The following is an 18,089-nucleotide window of genomic DNA, read 5'->3' as shown; positions in this document are numbered from 1 at the left end:
GGACCCTTGATACCAAAGGAATCCTGTGAGGCTGCCACCCCAAGCAAAAGGGTGCTTATATTTTGCCTAAAGGAATACTGGGTGCACAGTCAGACTCAGAGAATAAAAATATGCCAATAAAATCTGTTAAAAATATTGAAACTACAAACAACAGAGGTTTGAGGCTACATGTCTGGGCACCCAGGTCTTTTGAGGGTACTGGCTGCAACTTGGACTTTCTGGTATTATGTTCCTGTCAATGCTTCTCCCCAGTAATGACTTAACTATGGGCACTCATGTAAGTTATTTACATTTTACCCTAATTATTTACTTTTATGTTTTATTTTATTTTATTTTTTTGCTGGGAGGACTCAGACCCAGTAATCTGGGACATGAGCTCTGACTACTATTATATTTTAAATATTATAAACACAAAACTTAAATATTTCTGAAATGATTTTACTTAATATTGGTAGTATTTCTAATCCCAAATAAGATATTGTTTTCACTAATCAAGAATGCTTTGCATTTTTGTCTTAATTAACTTTCTTCTAATTACCACGGAATCAGGGTACAGTCTTTTAAGGTGCTCAAGGGCCTCTGCTCTCTTTTGCTGACGTTTTCCCTCATGGTTATCAATTCCAGCATTCTGCAATTCACTTCTAATAATATTTAATTCTTCATTAACTTCAGACATTCTTGATTTTGTTTTTTCAATTTCACCCATGAGGGCTTCCTCTTGCTGTTTTTTCTCTTTCAAGCAATCCCTACATAATAACAACAAATTACACAGCAAAAAAAGAAAAAAAATCAAAATTTAGTAATCGCAAATATGACATACTCTTCACTATGTCACCCTTGGTAGAGTGCCGTGGCATCACAGCTCACAGCAACCTCAAACTCTTGGGCTTAAGTTATTCTCTTGCCTTAGCCTCCCAAGTAGCTGGGACTACAGGTGCCTGCCACGCACCCAGCTATTTTTTGTTGCAGTTGTCATTGTTTTTAGCTGGCAGGGCCAGATTTGAACCCGCCAGCCTCAGTATATGTGGGTGGCGTCATAACCACTGTGCTACGGGTGCGAAGCCAACATACTCTTTCTTTCTTTTTTTGAGACAGAGCCTTAAGCTGTAACCCTGGGTAGAGTGCTACAGCTCACAGCTCACAGCAACCTCCAACTCCTGGGCTCAAGTGATTCTCCTGCCTCTGCCTCTCAAGTAGGTGGGATTACAGGTGCCTGCCACAGTGCCTGGCTATTTTTTGGTTGTAGCCGTCATTGTTGTTTGGCGGGCCTGGGCTGGATTCGAACTCGCCAGCTCAGGTGTATGTGGCTGGCGCCTTAGCAGCTTGAGCCACAGGTGCTGAGCCAACATACTCTTTCTTAGCCTGGCACTGCTAAGGAATGAAGTAGTGCTTTATCAATTTTTTTTTTTTTTTTGGCGGTTTTTGGCCAGGGCTGGGCTTGAACCTGCCACCTCCGGCATATGGGGCCGGTGCCCTACCCCTTTGAGCCACAGGCACTGCTCTGCTTTATCAATTTTTATAGGATTAAAAAATACAATGCAATAAACCTAACATCAATATTGGTAAAAGAGATTTTGAGGCTTGGCACCTGTAGCTCAGTGGCTAGAGTGCCAGCCACATACACTGGGGCTAGTGGGTTCGAACTCGGCCCGGGCTTACCAAACAACAATAACTATAACAACAATAAAATATAGCTCGGCACTGTGGCAGGTGCCTGTAGTCCCCCCACTGGAGGCTGAGGCAAGAGAATCACTTAAACCCAAGAGTTTGAGGTTGTTGTGAGCTGTGATGTCATAGCACTCTACCAAGGGTGACATAGTGAAACTCTGTCTAAAAAAAAAAAAAGGGCAGCGCCTGTGGCTCAGTGAGTAGGGCACTGGCTCCATATACCGAGGGTAGTGGGTTCGAACCTGGCCCTGGCCAAACTGCAACAAAAAAATAGCTGGACATTGAGGCCAGCACCTATAGTCCCAGCTACTTGAGAGGCTGAGGCAAGAGAATCTCCTAAGCCCAAGAGCTGGAGGTTGGATTGCTACAGCACTCTACTAAGGGCGACAAAGTAAGACTCTGTCTCTAAAAAAAAGAGATTTTGATCATTCTTTGTTGATTTGAAACATACATATTTCTGCATACTGAAAAAGGACAGATCACTATAAACAGAGTAATCATCATGAGCTTCATTTTCTTTTTTTTTCCCTTTTTTTTTGGAGACAGAGTCTCACTATGTCGCCCTGGATAGAGTGCTGTAGTGTCACAGCTCACAACAACCTCAAACTCTTGGGCACAAGTGATTCTCTTGCCTCAGCTTCCCAAGTAGCTGGGAATACAGGCGCCCACCACAATGCCTGGCTATTTTGTTGTTGTTGCTTCAGCTTTCTGACATAACTCATTACTTCCATTATATATCAACTACCAAAAAGGTAGTTTAAGTTTCACTGCTGTTACACATAATATTTTCAAACTTTAAATATTTTTAGTATGCAGTAAGTTTAATCTTTAGCAATATACAATGAAATGGGAAATAATGAAAGAGTGAGAACATTCATTTGATATTCAGAAATATATCAGATGTCTGAGATATAAAAAAGTTGCATGGATATTTTACTCTACATACATGCATGTCTTTGTATATTCCTCCAACTTCTCTATTCGTTTTTTATGATCTTCTATTTGTTCTTTTGTTTGTTTTAGATTTCCCTAAAAGAGAAAATGAAAACTAAAATCAATTTTGGCAATTCCAAATCACCAAAATTATATGCCTAGAACTTATTGTAATACCATAAGTTGTTATAATTTGAAATATATCAAACATAACTATGAGTATATGAAAATATCTATAAGAACAAATTTTAGTTATGAAAAGGCAGTCTGGTATAGAGTATTAAAATTACACAAATCAGGCAGGGTTCAACTCCTGACTCCACCATTTGCTAGATACAGTAGAACCTCTACAAGTTCACCCAAGGGCCTGTAACAAATTGGTGAACATACGATGGAGGTGGTCGACATAAAGAACTAGGCCTACTGTACCGATACACACATGTGCCTGTCCAGTCTTTGAAAATTAGGTCAACTTAAGGAGGTGGTCAGTGTAGGGAGGTGGCCAACTATGGAGGTTCTATTATATTTGATCTCTAGTGATTTCACTTTGGTAACTTCAAGCTCCAAAGGGATTATTTTCAATTATCTATACAATTCTTATCTGTCCCTTAAACTAATTCATTCAATAAAATTGGGTAGCTTGGCTCCTGTAGCTCAGCGGCTAGGTTGCCGGCCACATACACTGGGGCTGGAGGGTTTAAACCCAGCTAAGGCCTGCCAAAACAACAATGGCAACAACAACAACAAAAATAGCCGGGCGTTGTGGTGGGCGCCTATAGTACCAGCTACTTGGGAGGCTGAGGCAAGAGAATCACTTAAGCCCAAGAGTTTGAGGTTGCTGTGAGCTGTGATGCTACAGCACTCTACCCAGGGTGACAGCTTGAGACTATCCAAAAGAATTCCATTCAGAGAGGAAGAAACAAGATCAGTTGAGAAGGAGCACCAAGCTCAGCTAACTGGGAACACTTGCCTCTGTGCCTTTACTCTGGCCTAGGCATGTCAGGGCCTGGGTGCTCCAATGGACACATGCGAGATAATTAGACTACCTTGGTCCCAGGCATTACTGGATTTGAGATACTGGCTGATCATGCTGGTTGTCTGGGAAAACTAACCACTGCCCAGTATCAAAGATCTTAGGAACTACATAAAGTTACAGATTCTTTAGTCTGTGTAAGGATCCACTAGTCTGGTAAGAAACTGAGTTTGGATACAGGTCTTCTCCATTTTTCTCTACCCTGACATGTTATTTCTTCTTCTTTTTTTTGTACTCAAAAGACAACAGCAATTCAACCAACACTTACTGACATCTCATAAATGCATAGTTTACAGTGGATACCATCAGAATCCTGTCTTTAAGAAGCTTCCAATCTAATTAAGCTGTACCAATTAACTACATGTATTAATCGTATACTATTTGATAAAAGCCCTTGGAAAGATACAGATTAAAAACAATGGGCAATTATATGAGGAGCAAATTATTTTTTTGCTCTTTTTTGGAGATGAGGTAGGAATAAAAGCCCAAGGAAGGCTTTGTAGTGTAGGTAACTATAGCATTTAAAATGTAAAGATGAGCAGATTATTCCAAAAAGAAATTAGCATGCACAAAGGTCAAAATGTGCAATTTGTATTTCAGAAGTCAGTGCATAATTTTATAGAACAAAAACCTTTTTCTTTTTTTTTTTTTTTTTTGCGACACAGTCTTACTCAGTCATCCTGGTAGCCAGTACAGTGCCATGGCACCATAGCTCACAGCAACCTCAGACTCTTGGGGTCAAGCAATTCTCTTGCCTCAGCCTCCCAAACAGTCAGAACTACAGGCGTCCACCATAATACCTGGCTATTTTTTTTTTTTTTTTTGAGATAGAATCTTATTATGTCGCCCTCAGTAGAGTGCTGTGGCATCACAGCTCACAGCAACCTCAAACTCTTGGGCTTAAGTGAGTCTCTTTCCTCAGCCTCCCAAGCAGCTGGGACTATAGGTGCCCACCACAATGCCTGGCTATTTTTTGTTGTTGTTGTTGTTGTAGTTGTCATTGTTGTTTAGCTGGCTTGGGCAGGGTCTGAACCTGCCAGCCTCAGTGTATGTGGCCAGCACCCTAACCACTGAGTTACGGGTGCTGCCAACACCTGGCTATTTTTTAGAGACGGGGTCCTGCTTTAGCTCAGGCTGGTCTCGAACTCATGAGCTTAGACTATCCGCCCACCTTGGCCTTCCAGAGTGCTGGGATTATAGGAGTGAGCCACTGCACTTGGCCATATAGAAATGTTTTAAAAGTAATTCCTGCTCTGTTACTAGCTTTGTTTTTTTTTCCTTACACAAAATGCTTTCTCTTCTATTCAAAGAACTGTCATACACTATGACTTTCATATTTTGTATTATTGTAATACTTGTATTTTCATCTGCCAAATTAACAAAATAACTAAAATGAGACAATATACTACAAAGATTAAAGAGATTCATTCTGGAGATAAAGTGTTTGAAATCGAATCTCACTTCTTCCGATTATAGTACTAGTTAAGCCAAGTTAACTTAATCATCTTCTTCTTAAAACCTTTATCTAAGAAATACATTAATTTGAAAAATATTTATTGACTATCTGCTCTGGATAAAAAACTATTCTAGGCTTCTTGGGATGGACCAGTGAACAAAAAACATATCCTTGCTCTTGTGACATTTTACATTTTAGAGAAGGCATGTAGACAAAAGTAAGTAAAGAGATTGATGTTATGGGAAAAACAAAGCCAGGAAAAAAAGAGCAAAAGTGCTATGGAGACTAAAATTTTAAGTAGGATGGTCAGGCTAGGCCTCACTGAGAAGACAATATTTGAACAAAGACTTGCAGAAAGAAAGAAATGTAGGAAAAACATGTTCCAGGCAAAGGAATAACCAGGGTAAAGGCCCTCAGGTAGAAACATATCTGATATGTTTTAGGAGGCCACTACAGCCAGATCAGAGAGAAGAAGGAGGAAACAAAAAGAGGAGGTTTGGAAAGCCAGTGCATGTAGAATGCTCCATAGATTTAGTTGATAAAGCAACAACAGGGTTTGAGGGTTTGAGAGGACTGACCCCAATTTTGAAAGAAGTTCTGCTGTGGGTAAAATGCTATCAAATAGCATGGCATGCTATAGAGAAATCTTTTGTGAAAAGAAGAGTCACTCAATGAAAAAAACTTCACTGCTGTCCATTTTTTAAGAAATTGCCACATCTACCCCAATCTTTGGCAATCACTGCCCTAATTAATCAACAAGCAGCCATTATCATCAAGGCAAGATCCTACACCAGCAAAAACATTACAGCTCACTGAAGTCTCAGATGATCATTAGCATTGTTTTTAGTAATAAGGTATTTTTAAATTAAGGTATGTATCTTTTTTGGACATAATGCTATTGTGCACTTAACAGACTATAGTGTAAACATAAGCTTCATATGCATTGGGAAAACAAAAAATTTACATAACGTGCTTTATTTTGATATTCACTTTATTGTAATGGTTTGGAACAGAACCTGCAATAGCTTCAGCCTGTAAAAAAACTCATAAGGTTATTTGAAGATTAAGAAGTGCTTGATACATGTTATATACTAATAAATACAATAGATATGTGTATTATAGCATTATTGTTATTCCTGAAAAATGTCAGACCAATTTCTTCATTCACACACTACAGCAAATATGTAACCTTACAGTACTGTCATGAGATAAAGGAGTTAATGAATGTAAAGTGCCTAGCAAACTACAGGTAACCAATAAATGCGTTTTCTTCTAACTACAAATTTTAGTTATAAATCAAATATGTAATTCTGAACCATTTCCCCACTACAGTTCTTATTATAAATAATGGTTCCACTTTTAAGATGGTCCATATACTCCATAATAATAATTGTTACTATTGAATATGCCATAATAATTTCATAGCCCAAATCCTCAGTCTTTAGAAAAGGTTATGAGGCTAACAGGGAGAGTATATATATTTGTATGTGTATGTGTATATACACATGTATGTATATATATATATATTTTTTTTTTTTTTTGCAATAGAGTCTCATTCTGTTGCTCCAGGCTAGAGTGCTGTGGCATCAGCCTATCTCACAGCAACCTCGAACTCCTGGGTTCAACCTGCCTCAGCCTCCCTAGTAGCTGGGACTGCAGGTGCCCACCATGATGCTTAGCTCATTTTTCTACTTTTTGTAGAGACAGGGTTTCACCCTTGTTCAGGCTGGTCTCAAACTCTTGAGCTCAAGGGATCCTCCCACCTGGGCCTCCCAGAGTGCTAGGATTATAGGTGTGAGCCACAGTGCCTTGCTATAAATGCTTGGTATACACATATTACCACACTCACTTTCATTTTGAAAGTCAATCTGCCCATCACTCTAAGGTAGGCATACCTATTCTCTCTTTTTTTTTTTTTGAGACAGTTTCACTTTGTCGCCCTCCATAGAGTGCCATGGCATGATAGCTCACAGCAACCTCAAACTCTTGGGCTCAAGTGATTCTCTTGCCTCAGCCTCCCAAGTAGCTGGGACTACAGATGCCCACCACAACACCTGGCTATTTTTTTAGAGGAAGGGTCTTTTTCTTGCTCAGGCAGATCTCAAACCTGTGATCTCAGGCAATCTACCCACCTCAGCCTCCCAGAGTGCTAGGATTACAGGCGTGAGCCACTGTGCCTGGCCTAGACATACCTATTCTCATTGTACAGTGAAGAAATGAAAGCCCAAAGGAGTTAAATAATTTAGTTATTTACTGATATTACACACCTTAAGTGAAGAACAAGACTCTGAGGCAGAACAACATAATGTTGTCTTGATGATTACTCCCAATGTAGACTAATTAGCACTTCTTGGGCAGTATGTCCTTAATGTTTTCAAATGACTTTGCCTTTACCTCTATTATATTTATTTATTTATGCCTTTATCTATCCTCTTTCTAACTCCTCTGGATTAAAATACACATAAAGAACAGAGACAGCATCTTCTGACTATGCCTATAAATATATAGATACACAGAAAATGTTTACTGAGTACATGAGTATTCATTCAGTAATGCACTATCCTTATTTTAAGCATAAAAGAACACTTAATAATCCTAAACAGTACAACAGGCAGTTCAGAAACTTAAAACATTGTAATTTGATAAAAGTCAATTTATATGTAAAGTTAATTAAAAAGGAATAAAATTTTATTGAGAATAATTCTAAATCATTACTACACAACCAGAGGTACCTGAACTTCTCCATGCCTTCTCTTTTCAAATGCTAGTCTTTCTTCCTCTGCCTTCTGTTCCCACTGCAGTTTTTCCAGTTGTTGGGTCATTATAGCTACTTTCTTTCTTACTTGTTCCTTAAGTTCTTTATAACGATCAAGCTGTATAAACAGTATTGAAAAAATGCTAACTCACATAAAGAAGCCTAAGAGGAAATTCTTTGCATGATATTCTGTACTAGCAGATAATTAATCTTATCTAAAGTTTGTTTCATATAAATTAAATCATAATTGGCCACATTTTCCATGTAAAGTAAATATAATGTAAAAGCCTTCTTTTATAAAATTATTTAGATAGAGCAACAGGGTCTTCAAGAAAACCCCTACAATAAAATCCTTATCCAGGAGTCTCAGGAAGAGGAGAAAATCCAGGGGAAAATAATGTATTTTTGTCTACTTATATAGTCAAAATTAATTTGGTATATATACTGATATAAGATTATTATAAAATTGATAAAAAGAGATAAATGATAAAATTTCGTTGACAGAATGTTTGAAAATTCTCAATTATATCTATTTGAATATCTACTATTAATTTATTATTATTAAGTTTTGGGTACTAAATTGGAGATTACTTAATCACTGAACATTTTTTTTTGAACCCGAGTCTTACTTTGTCACCCTCGATAGAGTGCCATGGCATCATAGCTCACAGAAACCTCAAACTTTTGGGCTCAAGCAATTCTGTTGCTTCAGTCTCCCAAGTAGCTGGGACTACAGGCACCTGCCACAATGCCTGGTTGTTTGTTTTTTTTTTTTTCCTAGAGATGGCCTCTTGCTCTTGCTCAGGCTGGTCTTGAACCCCTGAGCTTAGGCAATCCACCTGCCTTAGCCTCCCAGAATGCTAGGATTACAGGCATGAACCACCATGCCTGGCCTAATCAGTGAACATTTTAAAGTATCTTAAGTAATCAATTTCCCTCCCATCAATAAAGTTACCGTATCTCTTCAAAGCCACATGTATCTGTTAAGTTTTTATAAGGCAAAAAATTGTTATCTTAAGAATAACTTAATTACCTAACTTTTATTAAAAAAAAAAAACACCATGTAATCTTGTTCAAGTAGTTTCTAGGACTTTAACTCAGAAATGGTATAATGCCATCTAATCTTACAAAGGAAAAATACCTTAGTCTAAAGATTAAAGGTAGATTCTGTGTATAAGCTAAAAAATATAAATCCCGGGTGGCACCTATGGCTCAGTGAGTAGGGTGCCGGCCCCATATACCAAGCGTGGTAGGTTTGAACTCAGCCCCAGCCAAACTGCAACAAAAAAAATAGCCAGGTGTTGTGGCGGGCGCCTATAGTCCCAGCTACTCAGGAGGCTGAGGCAAGGGAATTGCCTAAGGCTAAGACCTGGAAGTTGCTGTGAGCTGTGACACCACAGCACTCTACTGAGGGTGACAAAGTGAGACTCTGTCTCAAGAAAAAAAAAAAACAATATATATATATATATATATCTCCCCATAATTTATATTCTGAGGATAATATCTTAAAATATCATAAAGAGAGATCATCCTTCAAATTTTCCTAATTAAAAGGAGTATCTGGAACAACAACAACAAAAGACTTTCATATATTGACTTTTTCACCTGACTGGCTTCCAGTTCAATGTCTCGCCCTTTATGTAAGATCTCTTCCTCAATCTGCTTTTCAAAACTTTTCCATGCACCATCTAAATCAACCAGCTCTGTCTCCAGGGCTCTTATGTCATCTTCCTGTTTAGAACACTGTTTTTCACTGTCCTTTATTGATTTCTTAGCTGCATCTAATTTCTTGAGGTGGTGAGCAGTGTTTTCTTTGGCTTTGATGTACTGAGGCCTTTTCTGATTTAAAAGGGCTTCAAGAGATCTAAAAAAAAGAAGAGTTTGCTTTAAAGGAAATTAAAAAGAAGTTCTTTCAACCAAATCACAATAAATCATAAATCAACTTTCAGAGACTGTAAGCTTATCAGTGGTTGCCAAAGACTGAGCAAGGTTAAGGGAGGGTTGAATGATGAAGCAAAGGGCATCTTTTACATGTAAATTACTGTGTGATTCTACAACAGTGGACATATGACTCACTATGAATTTGTCAAAACCTATAGAACTTTACAGCACCAAGAGTGAACCTTAATATAAACACAGGTCAAAAATCACTTAGCAGGCTGATGGATTGTAGATGGAATGTAGAACGTGACAAAGGAATCTAACTTTATTATAATTCACAAAGCAATCTTACAGAAGGGGTGAGAGGAAAATGTGCTGGCCTAAATAATTTTAGAAATGAGTGGTATTTATAAGACTAAAAGCAAAAGGAACTGTATACAAGCACTGTACTCTAGTTATAAAGTTGCTTCCCACTGGGGTTTGGGTTAACAATTCTGATACTGCTATACATCATGACTAGAACTGAACAATTGAGCAAATATATGGCAGATGGTGGAAGTCAGATTTTTCACTGTTGAAATGGGAGGTTATATATAAGCAAGAGAAGGTAGAATAATTCATGTGGGAGACAGCAATATGAACTCATGTTTAGCTTAATATATGTAGATGGCTACATATGGAAGTACTTACAGATATGTATATATAAAGGGTTAATATACACATATATTTTCTTGTTCTATCAGCTAAGAATGTCTAGAAGCAAAGATACCCCAGTAGCAATAAGCATACTTAGCACCTCGGTGATGGTTCCTAATACCACTCTCCAATAAAAGGAACCAGAGGTTCTTGGAAAAATGACCAATTATAGGCCTGGGACAGGCTTCATACAGCTGGGGTGGGCTGATGCTAGGAGTGGCTCCTGTAAGATGAACCTGGAGCATCTTGTAGTGCCAGAAAGTAAGGAAATGCTCCCCCCAAATCACAATAATAGAGTATTTCAGAGACAGAGCTAACTCAAAGAGTTCTCAATGGCCATATTTTTAACTAAGCAACAAGAAAAAATAATGTACAATTGGATAATTCTGAATGTAAAATATTCATAAATCCATACAAGACCATTTTATGGTCTTATTCTCCCAAACCTACAACCCCAGCATAATAATTATGACAAAACTATTACACAAATTCCAATTGAGGGATATTCTACAAAAAAATCTGACCAATACTCTTCAAAACTGTCAAGCTCAACACTGGCAAGGAAAGTCTGAGAAACTGTCACAACCAAAGGAAGCCTAAGGAGACAAATAACTAAATGTAATATGATATTCTAGATCAGAAAAGTATATTAGAAAGTATGAATAAAGTAGGGACTTCATGGGTGGAGCCTGTGGTTCAGTAGATAGGGCGCTGGTCCCATATACCAAAGGTGGTGGGTTTGAACCTGGCCCCAGCAAGCTAAACAGCAGTGGTAACTGCAACAAAAAAATAGCCAGGCATTGTGGCGTGTGTCTGTAGTCCCAGCTTCTTGGGAGGCTGAGGCAAGAGAATCGCTTAAGCCCAAGAGTTGGAGGTTGCTGTGAGCTGTGATGCCACAGCATTCTACCGAGGGTAACATAGTGAGACTCTGTCTCAAAAAAAAAAAAAAAAGCAGGGACTTCAGTTAATAACAACATATCAATCAATATTGGTTTACCAATTTTGACAAAGGTATCATACTAACTTAAGATGTTAATAATAGGAGAAACTGTGGGGAATATGGGAATGCTCTGTATTACGCTTACTATTTTTCTGTATATCTAAAGGTATCCCAAGGTAAAAAGCTTATTTTTTAAATTAACTTTCAAAGTGCCACTTATATTTTTCTCTATCAATCTACATGAAACACAATTGTTAATACCTATTTTTAAAAACTCACTTTATTTCTTTTTCTGTTTGTTGTAGTTGTCTAGTTAGTATCCCATGCTCCTTTTTCTTGGCTTTAACTATGCTTTCATGATGAGAAAAAGACTCTTTTGTGATACTCAAATCCCTATTCACATGCTCTAATTCAGTTCTCAGAAAATGAATTTTTTTCTCATTATGGTATAGTTGGAAAAGCTGCAGTTGTATCTTGTTTACTTTTAGTTCTTCAAGGAGACTCTGGTAACGTTCTGCCTGTAAAAGAGCACAATTCAACAGTAGCTAAAAAGGGAGTATATTGAAGGTGGCCTTTCATAAACTCAACTATTGTACCAACAGATAATCTCTAATCAATTTTTGTTTATGCCATTAAATAACAGTACTCTTGCCCAAAGTCGCATTATTTGGATATACTTTTAAAATAAGCCAATAAACCAGTAAATGACTTAGTGTTCATGCACTTAGTGGTTATGATGGTAAGGACAAAGTGGCACCCACTAACCTGTGTCTTAAATCCATTTCTATCTTGACCTGTGAATTTGGCAAATCCATTAACATATCTGGCATCAGTTTCCTCATTTGTAAACTGAAGGAAAAGTTTTATGTGACTTATAAAGTCTCTGGGAACTTAAAATTTAATGATTCCAGGTAAAAGTCGTACTGAAAGAAATAATTTTCCTACTGATAGAACTAATAGGACTATTATGGTTCTAAATTATGTAAGAAAAGGAAGTCTTTCTTTAACATTTGTGCTATTGATAAATAAAGGAAGAGGCTGCTGTAAGAGGAGAGCTCCTGATCAATATTGGAAATATTCCAAGTAACAGGTAACTAGCCACCTGCCAGGATGTTATAAAAGATAATTAGAAAGCTGGATTATTCTAATTGTCCTTATAATGTTTAAACTCTATAATTCTGTAAGCTATTTGAAAAAAATACATATTATATATATTTTAAAATACATATATATTTTTTTTGAGATAGAGTCTCAATCTATTGCCCTGGGTAGAGTGTGGTGGCATCACAGCTCACAGCAACCTCCAACTCTTGGGCTTAAGCGATCCTCTTGCCTCAGCCTCCCAAGTAGCTGGGACTACAGGCGCCTGCCACAACCCCTGGCTATGTTTTGGTTATAGTTGTCATTGTTGTTTGGCAGGCCAGGGCTGGATTTGAACTTGCCAGCTCCGGTGTATGTGGCTGCTGCCCTAGATGCTGAGCTACAGGCGCTGAGCCACTATTTGAGTGTATTGTGAGTATCAGTCTGACTTTTACTGATGTCACTCCTTTCCACTAACAAAACCAAGGACATGTACACATATTCAAAAATACGAAGACACAGAGAAACATGACCAATAAGAAACACATCTATCTTTCACTTACTTCATTAAATATTTCCTGAGTGTCTACTATGTGCCAGGCCATGCACTGGGAGTATACTGAAGAACAATATACTTCAATTCTTACAAAGCTTATATTCCAGTTATTTTAATGGGGGGGGGGAGAAGGAGTAAAAGTGGTCAGAAGAAACAAGCAAACAAGTAATAAATAATTTCATACAGCAATAAATGCTACAAAAGAAATAAAACAGGGTAATGTTTTGTACCCTTGTACCCAAAACAGGGTACAAGGGAGGCGGTGCTAATTTAGATTGGGGGCATGGACAGCAAATGCTTGCCTAAGAAAATGGCCTTTTATTAAAATTTGAACGAGAGAGTATGAACTATGCAAAAATCAGGCATACGGCTATCTAGGCAGAGGTAATAGCAAAATGTGGTGTGTTCAATAAATAATAAAGGTCACTGTGATAGCAAAGTGGAGGAAGTTAAGGCTTAAGAGGTGAACAGTAAGGGTAAGATCAGGGCTGTATCAGAGACTAGATTCTCAGTGTAGAAGGAAACACTGAACTGGAAGGTTTTATATAAGGGAAAAAATAGGATTGATTTGCATATGAAAAAGAACACTCTAAATACAAACAATGATCAACTTTAGATAAGGTACTTACTATACTAGGCATTGGAAGGGACCAAGAAATTCCATAGAACTCTTCATTTAGAGCCTCTATGTAGTTTCTATAGGGTCCCCAGGACTCTTCTAGGAAGTCCCTGAAGACAAAAATTATTTTCATAATAATACTAAGACTTTATTTGCCACTTTTAGTGTCTTGACACTTGCACTACTGGTACAAAAGCCAATGGTGGGTAAAACCTCTAGGCCATAGCACAAATAAGATTTAATACAGAAGTACTTATAAGAATCCAGCTGTTTGTCCTCTAAGCCAGTCATTAGATTATAAAAATGCAAAACAAAGTCTCTCTTCTAATTAATTTGTTTTGGAAAATATAGCTATTTTTCATAAAATGTTACTTATGTTAACATATAATGAGCTTACTGCCATTTTTACATGGATCACCAAAAATATTATTTAAAATTTTAACTTTAATTTCAAATATAATAAATATTGTTAGATATAACCCATATCAAAAACCTGTAACAAAATCTTTTGGGGTCCTCAGTAATATTTAAGACTATAAAGGAGTCAAGTTCTAAAAGTTTAAGAGTCTCTGCCACATAAAATATAAACCTCTCAAAGTTGTTTTCAGGTGGAAAAAAATCAGACTTTTGTTTTTTTTTGAGATAGCATCTTATTCTGTTGTCCAGGCTAGAGTGCCATGGCATCAGCCCAGATCACAGAAACCTCTTAAGCAATCCTTCTGACTAAGCCTCCTAAGTAGCTGGGACTATAGGCACCCACCACTACACTCAGCTAATTTTTCTTTTTAGTAGGGGCAGAGTCTTGGTCTTGCTCAGGCTGGAATTAAACTCCTGAGCTCAAGGGATCCTTCCTCAGCCTCAGAGTGCTAGAAGTATAGGTGTGAGCCACTGTGCCTGGACATAATCAGACATTGTTATAGTTCAGCTATCCTACCCATTAGGAAAGAAAAACCCAAACAGTGGGAGATATATCAAAAAGTTTATTTTTAATGAATATTGGCTGTTATTTGTCTTGTTAGTAGAGAAAGTCTCTTGATAACTCCGAGTCCATAGTTAGTGATTCCAACAGGAAGTTTTGCACTGAACACTAATGGTTGTATCTTCTTGACACCTACCTCTTCCTTCTCTAATTTTGCATGTCTGCGCTCTGCTGCTACATTTTTTTTCTTATTAAAATTAAACTGAGCATCCTCTTCAGCTTTTTGTAATTTTCTTTTCTTCTCCTCATATTCTTTTATAAGCTCTCCTGAAGTGCTGATTTCCTCAAAAAAATGTGTTCTTTCTTTGGGTTTTTTCATTGAAATAGACTCTACAGTTCCCTTTTGAAAACAGTAAAGCACAACATAATATAAAGCACAACAGTATATAAAATATAGTGATGTATTTTTAAAGCTGTGAATCAAATAAATTACTATAGCTATTTACCTGAAAAACTAAACAGTTTCGTGCTTTGACTATTATGCCTATCTTTTCCAACTCTGCTATGTAAACAGAACGACTCACAGGATTATCATCAAAATGGAATTCCGAACAACCCCCTAAAATAAAATAAAAACTGTTATAGAAAATATAAATATTGGATATAAATATTTTTCTTATAGAAATGGCCAATTATTCAATAATATAATGGTTATAAATATACTGTCAACAAATATTGAATATAATCATTCCTGGCGTTTTGGCTAAGATCAAGTATAGTAACAAATATTGTCTATCCAAGGACTATGTTATAGCAAGGAAGAAAATAGACAAAAGTCTCTGATCTCAGAAAGTTTATATCCCAGTCAAGAAGACAACAACAAAACTGAGATATGCAAGTAAAATAAATACTATGTTAGAAAGCAGTAGCTAGGCATGGTGGTGCACCCCTGTAGTCTCAGCTACTTGGAAGGCTGAGGCAGGAAGACAGCTCAACCCAGGAGTTTGAGGTTGCTGTGAGCTAGGCTGAAGACCTGTCATTCTGGCCCCAAAGAACAACAAAGAAAGTGGTAAGTGCTAAAGAATAAAGATAAGATGGGAAGGAGAAACAGAAGTTTTTATGTAGGAGGAACAGCCATTAAAATTTTATGTTATTTTATTATTTTACCTTTAGGGACAAGGGTTTTTCTCTGCCACCCAGCTGGGGTATAGTGGTGTGATCATAGATCACTGCAGTCTCAAACTCCTGGGTTCGAGTGATCCTCTTACTTCAGCCTTCCAGTTAGAACTATAGGCATTCATTATTATGCAAAGCTAGTTAAAAAAATTTTTTTCTTTTTTTTTTTTAATTTTTGTAGAGGCTCTTGTTCTGTTGCCTGAGCTGGTCTCAAAACTCCTGGGCTTAAGCAATCCTACTGCCTCAGCCTCCCATTGCAACTGGCTGGCATTGCAATTTTATTTATTTACTTATTATTATTTTTTTTTTTGTGGTTTTTGGCCTGGGGCTAGGTTTGAACCTGCCACCTCTGGCACATGGGACCGGCGCCCTACTCCTTGAGCCACAGGCGCCCCCCTCCCGCCCCCCCCCCCGCATTGCAATTTATTTAGGTACATAAGGGAATCCTTACTGAGATGGAGACTATTGAGTTAAAAATCCAAAGAAATTGAGAAAACTAGCCAATATACCCAAGTGATAAAGTGGTAAAATACACATTAAAGAATATAATAAATATTTCTAAAATCATTTGTCATTGAATTTGGCGGAGGTTAGTAAGATAGTATTTCTCATTAGAAATGTTCTAGTGGATGAGAATAAAAACAGTAACAAAACCCAAAACCAAAACACTTAAACATTGGAGCTCTGTAAAATCCTAGCATAGGATAATATATTTATATATATACATTTATATACACACACAAACAATTCTTGATTTTGTTTATTAAGGAAACACAGGGAATTTATGAATAAATCACAAATTACAAATTTAAACTCTTCACTCAATTTGCTTTTTGGTGATAGAAAAAACTGTCCACACAAGCCTAAAATAGGCATATTAATTATCACAGTTCACCATTAAATAAACCTGATAAACATGAAAAAATCTCAAGAAGAACTTCTATGATTTCTCTGTCTTTTTTTTTTTTTTTTGTAGAGACAGAGTCTTACTGTACTGCCCTAGGGTAGAGTGCCGTGGCATCACACGGCTCACAGCAGCCTCTAACTCTTGGGCTTACGCGATTCTCTTGCCTCAGCCTCCCCAGCAGCTGGGACTACAGGCGCCCGCCACAACGCCCGGCTATTTTTTTGTTTTTGTTGCAGTTTGGCCCGGGCTGGGTTTGAACTCGCCACCTTCGGCATATGGGGCCGGCGCCGTACTCACTGAGCCACAGGCGCCGCCCTGATTTCTCTGTCTTTAAGGTAGGTTCTCTCCTCTTCATCTTAACTAATCATCCAGATATAAAAATGTTATTTAACAGTAGGGGGATTTGAACAAATACATCTGCTTAAAAGAATTTTAGTGAAGAATTTAAACAGGTTCTGTTACTTGCTTCTGATGTTTGCTATCTAAGAGAAAAACAAGAACCTTTATTTTTTCAACCTTCATTGCCAATGCAAAAATTAAGTCACACCCTCATGGAAAGAAAAAATGGACAATCTTAACGCTTGAAAAATCAAATGACTTGCCAGGTGCAGTGGATCACACCTGTAACCCTAGCATTCTGGGAGGCTGAGGTGGTAGACTGCTTGAGCTCATAAGTTCAAGACCAGCCTGAACAAGAGTGCGACCCCATCTCTACTAAAAATAGGAAAAAAAAAAATGACAAAGAAAAACACCTGAAGCAAGAGGATCACTTGAGCCTGAGACATGGAGTTTGCTGTGAGCTATGATGACGCCATGGCAGTCTACCCAGGGTTACAGCTTGAGACTGTCTCCAAAACAAACAAACAAACAACAACAAAAAATCAAAGGACTCATAAGCAAGTATCTATGAAAAATACCTCGAATGATCCTTGCAAAAGTTTTCTTTTCTCCACTTTCTTCCACATATATAATTTTTACACTTGCAGAAGAAGAAACAGGTTTTCCAATATGTGCACCATGTATAAGTTCCTGAATATTTTTCACTCTTAAATTAGCTTTTTTCTCTCCCATTACAAAACTAAGTGCATCCATTACATTAGATTTTCCTGGGGGAATAAAAGAGATAAAGCATTATCCATTCTTCATGATAAAACATTTTGCCCAGAACTGATACCAGGCTACCAATGGAAGTTCAAAATGCATGTAACTGAGAAATTTAACATAAATCTCGTTTCTTCTATGCAGCTATGGTAAAGCATTAAGAGGTCTAAATTTAAGGATCTAAATACATGAATCTAAATCAGCTCTCTCTCATTATTGGATATCACACCATGGCAAATCATTTAACTTTCCTGAATTTCAGTTATCTTCATTTAAATAATATGGAAACTATCACCTAAACCAATAGTGCATCACCAAACCCTCACATCTACTAAAAAAATTAAAAAAATCAGGACTCGGCGCCCATAG

At 37.5% G+C, this 18,089-nt stretch overlaps 1 protein-coding gene across 2 annotated transcripts in view; it reads right to left on the bottom strand.

The window, feature by feature from the left end:
* Positions 1 to 18,089, bottom strand: part of SMC1B (structural maintenance of chromosomes 1B) — a 77,099-nt gene that overhangs the window by 51,320 nt on the left and 7,690 nt on the right. For both annotated transcript variants that reach the window (XM_053582287.1, XM_053582288.1), the window contains exons 2-9: positions 17,537 to 17,725; positions 15,043 to 15,155; positions 14,733 to 14,936; positions 11,642 to 11,880; positions 9,451 to 9,709; positions 7,823 to 7,963; positions 2,615 to 2,697; positions 539 to 746 (exon numbers count right to left, since the gene is read on the bottom strand). In XM_053582287.1, coding sequence (XP_053438262.1) covers positions 539 to 746; positions 2,615 to 2,697; positions 7,823 to 7,963; positions 9,451 to 9,709; positions 11,642 to 11,880; positions 14,733 to 14,936; positions 15,043 to 15,155; positions 17,537 to 17,725 — 1,436 coding nt within the window. The remainder of the gene's footprint in view (positions 1 to 538; positions 747 to 2,614; positions 2,698 to 7,822; positions 7,964 to 9,450; positions 9,710 to 11,641; positions 11,881 to 14,732; positions 14,937 to 15,042; positions 15,156 to 17,536; positions 17,726 to 18,089) is intronic.

Source organism: Nycticebus coucang, chromosome 3 (assembly GCF_027406575.1).
Source record: "Nycticebus coucang isolate mNycCou1 chromosome 3, mNycCou1.pri, whole genome shotgun sequence".
NCBI lineage: Eukaryota > Metazoa > Chordata > Mammalia > Primates > Lorisidae > Nycticebus > Nycticebus coucang.
This window is presented reverse-complemented; position numbering and strand designations above follow the sequence as displayed.